We start from the raw sequence: 12310 nt of genomic DNA on the forward strand, positions 1-12310 counted from the left end.
GCTTTTATTTATTTATTCTATTCACTAAATCTAACTACAAAGCTCACTCTGAACTAAACGGTTCCTCTGAAGCAGCATAATAAAAAGAGAAATGTAAAGCCATTTCTGAGAGTCACCTGTATCAGCACATACACACCATACCCCCCCCTCGTGTGTGTGTGTGTGTGTGTGTGTGTGTGTGTGTGCGTGCGTGCGTGCGTGCGTGCGTGCTGCTGCATTTGGGTGTGGAGGCATGAGGTCAGCTTAAGGAGCATCCTCCTTGCTTTTTGAGACTGTCTCTCACTAGGGCAGGACTTGCTTACTATTGGGCTAGGATAGGACAGGCTGGCCAGTGAACACCAGGATCTGACTGTCTGCATTTTCCCTACTCTGGAATTTCAAGTACATATACTTTTGCTGCCTTTTTATATGGGTGATGGGGATTGAACTCAGGTAAGTGGTGGCAATGGCAAGTACCTGACTGACTAAACTAAGGTTTTATGATTTGTGTTATTGGGAAGTACTTGTGATCATCTAAATCAGTATGTCATGTGCTAGTCTGTGTTGTCAGCTTGAATGGATTAAGGAGCACCTAAAACCTTAGTGAAGCACATTGGCTGTATCTGTGATCATTTCCAGAGTGCTTTAAGGGGAAAATCTCTCCAAATCTGCTTATGTGGAGTGCAAGGTCCCATAAACTAGGGGTCCAGGTCAACTAGAGTGGAGAAAGGAGACCGCCTCTTGCTGCTTTCTGCCTGCCTGCCAGCCACATTACTACCCTGTGGCGCCTTCAGGGTAGACTGAAGCCTCCAAAACTGAGCCAAATAAATCATTCCTCTTTGATTGTTTATGCAGGCAAATTGTTACAATTACAATAAAGCTAACTGACATATTAGTTAGCATTTGGGAACTTTTTATTTTTTAGTGCAGGTTGAAGGTGGATGAGATCACTTCCAGGTTTGGAATTTAGAATCTGGGATCTTCAGTACATGAAGGACCATTTCTCACCCAGAACTGAGTACCTTGTAGTGTGTTGCTCATCTCCTATGGCATGGATGAAGCTCAAAACTGTCCAGGGAAGGAAGCTTGTCAAAACAAGGTCCTCGGACCTCAGCTCAGTGGGCACTTACTGTTTTATAGCAAACTTTTTGTTGACTTGCCATATTTACAGGTTGTCCATGAAACCATTTCAAATGACAGCAGTTCTGCAGTTGACTACTGTTTGTAGATTCTTTCATATGACCCTTTGTTTCTGACTTACCTTTAAACATCTTGCAAGACTCTAGGTCTGCTTGTAGTTTAAATTCATGTGGAAGGAATGAAAGAAGCACATGGCAGAATAATTCTGTATTTTAAAAGCCTTATTGAAACCATTGATGTGTATCTCATGCTTGGAACCATAAGTGGGTCCAGTTTGTAATGTATATTCTAAAATCAGTTCTCTTGTTAAGTGTTTGGAGGAGCATTTTCATAGTACCAGTATTAAAAGGTTGGTAGTTTTGGAGGAGAAACTGCTAAGCACAAGATCAAGAAGAGTCCCAACACTAGGACATGCAGACGGTTTGACTAGGCTTAATGTACATAGAGATGTCAGCAGGTACGCTTAAGGGATCTAGCCATCCGCCCTGGTCACGGAACCTGCCAGCACTTTTGTCTTAGGTGATAGTCACACGTATTCTTAAGAGTACGGTCAGAACGATCCAGTTGATCCTGCTCTGCCCTTTGTCATCTCATTCGCACTGAAATACTTGAAAACAGCCTTTCTTTTGATCACCTCACTCTGAGCTTTCAAGATAGTGACCCCGCTGTTCTTTGCAGAGTGCTTTTAATTTCAAAGTCATTGTCTACACTCCGTGACTTTAAAAATGTCTGGCCACCTTCTTCGTGAAACGCTCATTGTCTGATCTTGTCTCCTGCTTTCCCCTTTCAATAAGCATACAGGCCAGTTTTGCCTTTGCTACTTACCCTTGGACATTTTCTGTTTTCCTCCAGTGACATACCCGTATAAGATTAAAGATTGTTTTTTTTAATTTTTTTATAAAAATAAAACTACCTTTTTTCATTATACATACCAATACAAGTTCTCACTTCCTCCCCTCCTCCCACCCCCACATACCCTCCCACCCCACCCCATCCAATCCTCAGAGAGGGTAAGCCACATTGCTTTGGGGAAGGTCCAGGGCCCTCCCTACTATATCTAGGCTGAGCAAAGTATCACCCAAAGAGAATAGGTTCCCCAAAAGCTAATACATACAGTAGAGATAAATCCTGGTGCCACTCCAGTGGCCCCTCAGTCTGCCCCAGCCATGCAACTGTCAACCACATTCAGAGGAACTAGTTTGGTCCTATGCTTGTTCCTTCCCAGTCTGGCTGGAGTTGGTGAGCTCCATTAACGCAGGTAGACTGTTTCAGTGGGTGTACCCATCTTGACCTTGACCACTTTGCTCATATTCTCATTCCTCTCATTCTTCATCTGGTCTTTTGGAACTCTAAGAAAAACATATATACATCCACCTGAAAAGTGTAAACAGACAAGATCACCTGATAAATTGAGAGTATGAGGGTGGGAGGAGTAGGGAGAGTGGAAGGGGAAGAGAAGAGTGGGGAGGGATGAGGAGAACTTGAGGGAATGGGATAGTCGAGAAGGAAGAAAGGAAGATGGTCAGAGATGAGAACAAAGAAAGAGATATCTTGATTGAGGGAACCATTATAGGGTTAGCAAGAAACCTTGCTCTAGAGAAATTCCCAGGAATCCACAAGGATGACCCCAGCTAAGACCCTAAGCAGTAGAGGAGAGAGTACCTGATCTTGACTTGCCCTGCCTGTAATCAGACAGATGAATATTTTAAATATCACCATAGAACCTTCATCTAGCAACTGATAGAAACAGAGACGGAGACCCGCATTGGAGCACTGGACTGAGCTCCCAAAGTCCTGGTTTTTTTTTGTTGTTGTTGTTGTTATTGTTTTTGTTTTTTTAATTAAATCACTGCTCGACCTGTTAGCTCTTGTTCCTTATTGGCTAGCTCTTACATCTTAATTTAACCCATTTCTATTAATCTGTGTATAGCCACATGTGTGTGGCCTACTGTCAGGGTTCCCTCCTGCTATAGGAAGATTTTAATTTTAACACAGTAAAATTGCATATAACAAAACAGATATCAAGCAAGAATTATAGTTACAATATTTATATCTACTTTCTTTTATCATAACTAAGGAAAACTATAACTATCTATTCTTCAACTCTCTCAAAGACTCCAGAAGGATAGAATATTACCTAAGTAAACAGGAAATGTGTTGTAAGCAACTTCCAAAACTCTATAATTGACAGAGACATCTTACTACATAGACAGTCATCCAAAGTTTTTCTGTAATGTTGCAGTTACCCTTCTTCATCCGATAGTCCCATAGTATCTGACAGACATTTCCGTGAAGCAGGACATTTCAAGACAATTCCGCCTATATTGGCAATTTGTCAGTCAATTTCTTGTGAGTCCTGCAGAATGTCTAGCAGACACTTTCATGAAGCAGGAACCCCAAAGGACTGTCTTACCTTCTTTAGGCAGTTATCTCTCTGTGGGTCCTGCATGTCCAGCTCACACAGCATAATATCAAGCAGTCCAGGCAAGAGCAGTCTCTTTGCCCACATGTCCAACAAACTCCATAAGAGCCTCTTCAGTGCCCATGATCCTCTTGAAGTAGATTGGTGCTGTGAGGAGCAGAGTGTCTCATTGCCATGAAAAGTCCTAAGTTCTTAAAACATGTTAAATGCCATATTTTGAAGGTCTCTGAAAAGTTTGAAGACTACCTAACTGAAGTATATCTCTATATATAATCTATATAATCTAGAAAACCTTTTATTTTTTTTGGTTTTTCGAGACAGGGTTTCTCTGTGGTTTTGGAGCCTGTCCTGGAACTAGCTCTTGTAGACCAGGCTGGTCTCGAACTCACAGAGATCCACCTGCCTCTGCCTCCCGAGTGCTGGGATTAAAGGCGTGCGCCACCACCGCCCGGCTCAGCAACTCTAATTTTAAAATGGGCGTTTCTAGAATTTTGTTGTTTTCCCTTAATATAAATTACTTTTTCTTCTTTCCATTTTAGATTGCTGTTCTTCTTTGTGTACCATTCTTTATCGTGCATACATAGAAAAGGGAAGAAATTCTGCAGTGAATGAAGATTCCTCTGCATTTTAGCATTGCTTTTTCTACTGTAGTTGGCTTTTGAATGAGGATGACAATGGAAGAGATGAAGAATGAAGCTGAGACCACTTCCATGGTTTCTATGCCTCTCTATGCAGTCATGTATCCTGTGTTTAATGAGGTGAGTGCACATTTAAGATTTCTGCAATTCCTTCGTATCTGCTTCATTTACTCATCTGTTCTTCCACATTTCAGGCATTTGTATGAACTGAACTCCCATGTGTTGGTGTTGGGTCTGGTCCCTACATACAACTGTAGGAACAAAAGCAAATACTTTGGTATTCTTAGTGTGGGAAATAAGTATAGCATGGACGTTGTCTCAGTACAAAGTTGGAAATTTGTATCAACCAGAGTTTGTATCTGTAAGATTATGACAGCAACAGACTATTGTGAAGATTAGAGATTTTTCTGTAGAGACAGACAGACTCCACAAGCACTTAGTTGATGCCTGATAGAATGGCCGCTGCTGTTAGAATGTTCTCAGTACTGTCAGGAGAGGATGGGGTGGTGAACATGGTTTTGTTAAATCTTAATCACAACTGAGAGCTATAAAAGAAGTGCTTCTTGTGAGGTGGGTAACCCTCTTGTGCCTAAGTGCAATACAAGCCTGTATAAATTTGAGGAAAATTGAGATGGAGCTGCTGTGCAAACAGGTCTGGGCTTATATACCAGACAACTCTTGGGCATTGGAAGCCAGATGAGTAAGAAACCTATTAAATTCATTGCAGATATATGGGTGTACAGTATACCCCCAAATGACTCCCAACAGAGCTTTGCTCAAGTGCTTCACAGTTTACAGACTTCGATCTGAGATACGTCTGACCTTCCTATGACTGTTTCCTTTGTAAGATGCAAATGTGCAAATTTAGTCTAGAAATCTCTATCTTGGATACATGTTACCAGATCTGCACTTGCTGTTCTGGTCTTTTACTTGCATTCCAGTGAGGATCAGACTGAGATATTTAATAATGCTATGGCTTGAAGGCACAGATCTGGCTCAGACCTCTCTTTGGCTGGTCGAAAGAAAGCAATGTAAACCCAAAGAAGAACATGAGCTGTCAGTGTGGAAACATTCATCCGGTCTGACTGTCCCTTTTTGTTTGTTTAATAGTCTGAAATCTGATGAGCTGTGCTGTTACTTTAAACAGCATTCGCTATAATTACATGAACTATTGGGAAGTAGAAACTGTTTTCATTGTTAGAAATAGACTTTTGCCAGTGTTAAAGCTGTTTATAGTCAGTTCTTTCCCATACTTGTGTTCTGGGCTTCCTTACCTTCCCCTAACCTAGTTAGTGCACTTCACAGGCCTCCGTAGAAGCCGGATTAAATACTAAGCTAAGTGGTGCACTGTTTATGCACATTTATGGTACATTATTTTTGACAGATTGTTACTTTGTCTTTGTCCTGTGCTGCATAACTTGTACTGATACATTTCTTACGTGTTATTTACTATTAAAATAAATTGACTTATTGGCCCACATTTGATGTAAAATTAGTCATTACATTTAACCTTTTAAAAAATTGTTTTTATACACACGAGTGTTTTGACTTCTCCATGTATATGTATGTGTGCAGTTCCTGTAAAGGCCCCCCCTGGAGCTAGAAGTACAAATAGGTATGAGCCATCAAGTGGGTACCCTTAACCCCTCAACCTTCTCTCCAGCACCTACCGTTAAACTTGATTATTAGTTCAGAAAAGTACTTACTGCTGGAATGGGAGAGGACACATGGAAACAGCTTTGAAATTCAAAGGGTCTAGGCTTCAGTTTGAGTATTAATAATAATAATTATTATGTCAAAACTATTTGCTGATTGGCAAAAAATAGGCTACGTTACTCCTTCGCTGATGAGTTACAGTAATTAAAAAGGAAGGAAGTATGAAATAGAACACAAGTACATGTCTTCTTGTTCATTACTTGTATGCATACGCAGAACTATAGCTAGGGAATCAGAGCAGTGAATTTATTCTTAATTTTCATTATTTTCAGGGATCAAGTTGATGTGTGTATTGTTTGTTTTAGGACTTAGAATTCTGTATCTTATGTGTATATCATGTGTTCTGTACTATAAATCTATCTTTAAGGTAGAATGCATCTTATTTTTTTAAAAATTCTTTTAGAGGTTTGAGTACAAATTTTACATTTATAAAGAATTATGACTTATATTATTAAAACATTTTTGCTTATTGTGTGAGATTTTTCATTACTAGAGAACGAAACATCAGAAATGTTTTTTCCCAAGAACATTTATACTAATCTTAATTTTAAACTTTTCATTGTAGCTAGAACGAGTAAATTTGTCTGCAGCTCAGACCCTGAGAGCCGCTTTCATTAAGGTGAGATACAGTAACTTTTTAGGATTATTAAACTGTTATATGTATGTCTGAATATCATGAGATTGTTGCTTTTTTTTTTTTTGGTTTTTCGAGACAGGGTTTCTCTGTGGTTTTGGAGCTTGTCCTGGAACTAGCTCTTGTAGACCAGGCTGGTCTCGAACTCACAGAGATCCTCTGGCTCCTGAGTGCTGGGATTAAAGGCATGCGCCATTACCTCCCGGCACTTAGATATTTCTTATGCTTTTGTCTATTCTATAAAGCTTTAAACACTTAGAAAGGCAAACCACACCAAATGATGCCTCAGATCATCACTTTTAGAAGTATATTTATGTTCTTTCTAGTCTTAAAAAATTGCTTATAAAAATGTAAATTAGCTATACTTCATATTGTTTAATTATGGGCTATAAAAATCTACCTTATATGTGGCAGAGTTACTTTGAGAGTACAGTTAAAGCATTCCAAGTGAGATTCTTCATTATCCTAGATCTGAGCTGTTGATTTGATCGTTGCTGGCAAGATGTTGAACTCTTAGAAGTATGATTTCTTCAAATTGATGTGTCTTGCGTGTAAAATACACATGCTTGGTGATTTTGTATTAAAATGAGCATTAGCTATCTTAGTAATAAGAATTCGTTTTAGATACACTACTAAAGCAGCTTCACTGTCTACAACCTAAGAAAACTTAAAGCTATATTCATGGTATATTTCTGTTGTATGGCTGTACTTCACAGATTAAATGTACATATTAAGCATATTATTTTCAAATATTAACTGTTTTCTCAACGCACAATTTGGGTGCACTCAGGTTCATTTTACTTGCTAATTCCCATCATTAACTAACTCATTTTAAGTCAACATATTTAATTTTTTTAAGTTTTCTTTGTTCATTTTACATACTAGCCACAGCGACCCTCAACAAGCAGAGTCAACAAGGCCTTTTATATCAGGTTGAGGTGAGAATTAGCCAATGAGAGGCTAGAACTAATGGGCCAGGCAGTGTTAAATGAATACAGTTTCTGTGTAATTATTTCGGGTAAAGCTAGCCAGGCGACAGGACGCAGCCTGCTGCTCCTTTTACTACAACAGAGGCAGGACCAAGCTCCCTTCCCCCCTGCATCAAAGCTGAGCATGGCATCGCACCATACGAAATGGGCTCCAGAAAGCCTGTTCATGAAACAGGGATAAATCCTGGTCCCATGCAGACTCCCCAGCTGTCGTTCCAGAGTCCATTTAATGTTAAAAATAAGAATGTACTTAAATTTTTAGTAGCTGTTATCTTTAGTGAAGCTCAAAAATTGTAAAGCAATGTTTCCTTGAGGAATTCTCTCATGACAGAAATACAGTTGTGTGACTGTGATAGATCTGTGTATCTAGGTTTGTCCGTGGATACATTTGTTATCCACAGCTCTGATGTTTTTGCTCTGCTTATTTATTACTGAGATAGTCTTAAGGTTTGCTAGGTCTGACCTTGGACTTGCGCCCTCAAAAGACCCTTTGGTCTCAACCTTCCAAGTACTGGGAACTATAGACATACACTATTCTAGTTCAGGTCCACAATGATGATTCTTAATTCGAGAAATAGTGAAAATCATCTGAGAGCAGCATGGATCACATAGTTAAACAGTGATTTATTGTTAACTATCACAGCTAGTTAGATTTCAAGTGAAATAAATTTTAACAATGCTATGTAGAAAATGTGATTTTGTGTTTTTAAATTTCTCTTTTGAGAAACTAGGGAAATAGATGGCTCAAAGGTAAAAAAAAACTTGCTGCTTCCTGAATTCAGTTCCCAGCATCCCAATCAGGCTCACAACCTATAATCCAGCCAAGGAGATTCTGAACCTCTAGCTACTCAGGCACCTTCACTCTTGCACACACCCACCTGCAGACACATAATTAATAAAAGTGAATTTTAAAAAAATCATTTGTTTTGAGCATGGCAAAGAAATACTGTCCTGCTGAATTTTATATTCGTACTTTCAGTTCGTGGCTTATTTACTGGTTTTTAAATCACATTGTATTACCTCTTTTTATTTGGAGAAAAGGAAGATTAATAATTTTCCTCAAATAAAAAATATATCACCAGCTATTTTCTTTTAAGTTATAAATTCTGCTTGATTGCCGGTTACCTTGCCCTTCTTGACAGTTGCTGACATGTTGTGCTTTCTCCTACGTTGGTAATCACTGGCCACAAAACTATGCTTTTACTGAGTAGGATGTTTTTCTCTCACATTCGAGTGTTTACAAAGGTTGAATATCCATCAGGTTCAAGGTTGGAATCTATCAAGTGCAGATAGAGGTCCCTGTGCAATTTGAGCTTTTGATATAAGTAGCTTGGCCAGGACTTTAGTCAAAGACACTAAGACATATAATTCCCTAAACTTGTGTCCAGGCACCCTGCAAACTCAGTGATATTGTGTGAAGTATTTTATTTAGAAAGGTGAATACCATGATACTGAGCATCTGTTTACATGAACTTCACTTGAAATAATTTGTGATTTCAACATGCTAAATGGATCTGCATGCCTTTAAATGATACCATATCTTCTTGGGACTAATAAAAAGCAAGTACCACCAGAAAGTCAGTGTTGAAGAAGAAATGAGAATGGTAGTTCCAGTGTAAGCCCAGTGTTTAAGAAACCACACTGCTCAGGAAATGCAAGCATCCCCGTTAATACAGAACCTTTATTAGCAATGAGGTGACGTATTCTCTGTTTCGTTGTAGGCATAGAATTTAAGTTTTGGGGTTACCAAGTTGTTAGAATATACCACTTACCTAAGTTACTTATACAAAATAAACTATTTAGTGAAGAGCATTTGGTGCTAAGAGCTTTGTGAGCTGAGAAAGTTTAGGGCTTCTGTGAGACTTCTGCATTCTCCAGTTCTGACATTTTGCTGTTCCAGATCAAACTAGTACTCAAAACTTTGTGTGTAGACTTAGAGCATTTAATTCCTTCAGCACTTGAACTTAATTAGCAAGATGCTATTCTGCTGATATTGCCTGCAAGCACATAGCGAATGCTCCCATAGCCCCAAGATAATTCCTTATTATGTAGGTAGACTTAATGCTGCTTGGATGAAGAAGTTGAACAACTATTACCAAATAAGCACCAAGTATAATTTTTGGCATTTCAGCAAACTAATACTCTAGCAGAGCATTTAACTATATTTGATAATTTTTCTTTTAAAGGTTACCTTAACAAAAGAGAAACAGAATTTAGACGCCTCATTAATCGTTTATCTAAGTGAAAAGCATAGCATTTGACATCAAGTACAGTGATCCCAGCATTGAGATACTTGTGTATATTTTGTGTCTTTTCCCAGTTTAGGTCCCAATCTCTGTGGTTTTCCTACCTGAGACCTCCTAAGAACAGGAGTGTTTTAAGAAAGTGGGAAACAGAAGAAAACTTTAGCTGCAGTGACGTTAGAATAAAACAGCAAAGGCAGAGAGGTTAATTGTGTTTGACAACTAAGGAAGTAGGGAGAGTGCCACTGGATGAGAAGTGGAAATTGTGTTTCTGTATGGTAACTGAAGCAAAAGAGAGAAACCATCATCATATGGATTTAATCGGCAGCCCTTCTGAAGGAGACAAACTTTTAATGTGATTAGGAATATTTTTAGTAACAGAATAAGCCAAAATTACTGAGAAAATGGAAATGTGAAATTTGCCTTTACATTCAGTCTCTTGGTATGGCTAGATTTTAGTGCCCTAAGAAGTTCAAGTCACGAAGAAGGAATGCCCATTTATTTGTCATGCTCTTTATATAACTTTGAGGGTTTTATATGGCGGGCTGGTGAGATAGTTCCATGCATAAATGCTGTTGTCAGGAAAGCCTGATGGGTGGCATTCAATCCCCTGAACGCACACAAAGGTGGAAGGAGAAAACTGAGACCCCAGAGCTGTCCTCTGACCTACACATGCACATGTGCCTCCGCCCTATGACTCAACAGACATCCTATTACACACGTGCGTGCATACGCACACACACCAATAATAATAAATGAAAATCAACTTCTACAGAGTGGTATTTTAAAAACCATTTAACAAAATTTGCTATGAAAGTAAAATAGGAAATGGAAATTATTGTATGAAAAAGAAGATAAATAGATACTATTAAAAACCACAAAAGCTACACTAGTTTTGTTTTTTCTAGAATTTAATTCTAATACAGTATATCGTCAGATTACACTTGATAAAAGTTACTATTGTTTATCCGTAAAATGAAATTTACATATGCTGAGAACCCTCAATGTAGTTAGATTCATGACAAGACTAATATATGAAGAGTGTTTTGTGTGTTTATGTGTTTCTAATTGTTAAATTGATTGAAAGAGGGCATGATGAAGAGGCAAGGAGTCCTGAGTACCTCTGTGGCTTTTCCTAGAATGAAGAGCTCTGATGCGTAAGCCGAGCAAAGCTGAACATGATGCCCACAGAGTTTTCTGTCCTTATGAGTGAATAATTCTGAACGATTAAAGTTTAGCTTTAAAATGCTGATCACATGAAAACATTTTCTCTTACAGGCTGAAAAGGAAAATCCAGGCCTCACACAAGACATTATTATGAAAATATTAGAGAAAAAAAGTGTAGAAGTAAACTTCACCGAGTCCCTTCTTCGTATGGCAGCTGATGACGTAGAAGGTATGGGAAAGAGAGTTTAGTTTCTTCGTTCTTGAGATCACTACATTCAACCAGGCAGTCTTCTCTCCTCACACACATCTTCATGCATCTTGCAATGGTAGTGGACTTGTACAGAGTAGACGAGCAGGCCTTTAGCTTGCCGTTATTTGTCAGATTTAGTTCGGGGAGGTATTTGTTGATCTGTGTGCTTTGTCCCCCACCCCATTATTAGGGTTTCATTTCATTAAAGGTCTGAGGAATGTCTTGTGTTGCGTTTGAAAGGGATGAGCTTCTTGTCTTATTTAATGTTACTACTGGTAGTATTTCTTTTTTCCACCACAGAGTTGAGGGGGCAACATTATTTTTTTAACATTATTTTTGCTACTTTGAGTTTTAGTAAAAACAATTAGAAATAGGCTTCACTTAAAGTTAATAGCATTTTCCAATATTTAGAAAAACATAGTAGTGTCCTATATTAATGGAGGACAGAAGAAAAGTATTTGAGCTTATTTCATGAGTTTCTTTTCCTGAGACTGAATGCTTGCCGCCAGTTTGACCAGCCGGTGTTGAAGTTGCTGAGCTTCCTGCTAGGCAGTGAGCCTGGTAGTAGGCTTGTTCCTCTCCTAAGTCTGAACCTCTTTTCCAAAAAGCCATTCTGTGAAACCAGCCCTTATGTTAGGTTCCAATGAAATTTCAGGAGTGTACTGAAAATTATAACAACTTGCTTAGTGGTTTTGATATAATAAGCCACAGTATATTCCACATTATAGGGTTTTGCTATAATGAGCCATAACATATTGAACTCTGTAAGGGTTTTATGGATTTCACACTGTTGGGGTTAATGTAATGAACCATATCACATCTGTGCTGTAGAAGTCTTAGTATAGTCAGGCGTCACATGTTTACTATAGTAGACTGCACTGTGTTTCACACTGTTAGAACTGTAGGATACCAAACTCACCTTTCTTTCTTACTGATATATAAATGACCATTGCAATCTTTATGGATTTCATTATTTAAGGTTTCATGGTTTAATGCAATGTGAGTATTGATGAGCTTGGATGGATCGATGTGTTTCTAAGATTTTATTAGGTAATCCCATATATCTGAGACGAGAAATATTTAATCCTGTTTTACTTCAGAGAAACCCTAGTGTTTTTGTTTTGTTTTGTTT

At 38.5% G+C, this 12310-nt stretch overlaps 1 protein-coding gene across 2 annotated transcripts in view; it reads left to right on the plus strand.

The window, feature by feature from the left end:
- Pdcd10 (programmed cell death 10) overlaps window positions 1-12310 on the plus strand; it is a 34699-nt gene that overhangs the window by 11028 nt on the left and 11361 nt on the right. For both annotated transcript variants that reach the window (XM_041659516.1, XM_041659517.1), the window contains exons 2-4: window positions 4081-4299; window positions 6461-6514; window positions 11040-11157. In XM_041659516.1, coding sequence (XP_041515450.1) covers window positions 4204-4299; window positions 6461-6514; window positions 11040-11157 — 268 coding nt within the window. In that variant the 5' untranslated portion in view covers window positions 4081-4203. The remainder of the gene's footprint in view (window positions 1-4080; window positions 4300-6460; window positions 6515-11039; window positions 11158-12310) is intronic.

This window comes from Microtus oregoni, unplaced genomic scaffold (assembly GCF_018167655.1).
Source record: "Microtus oregoni isolate MIOR12 unplaced genomic scaffold, Mior012 000010F_ref0000083, whole genome shotgun sequence".
Taxonomy (NCBI): domain Eukaryota; kingdom Metazoa; phylum Chordata; class Mammalia; order Rodentia; family Cricetidae; genus Microtus; species Microtus oregoni.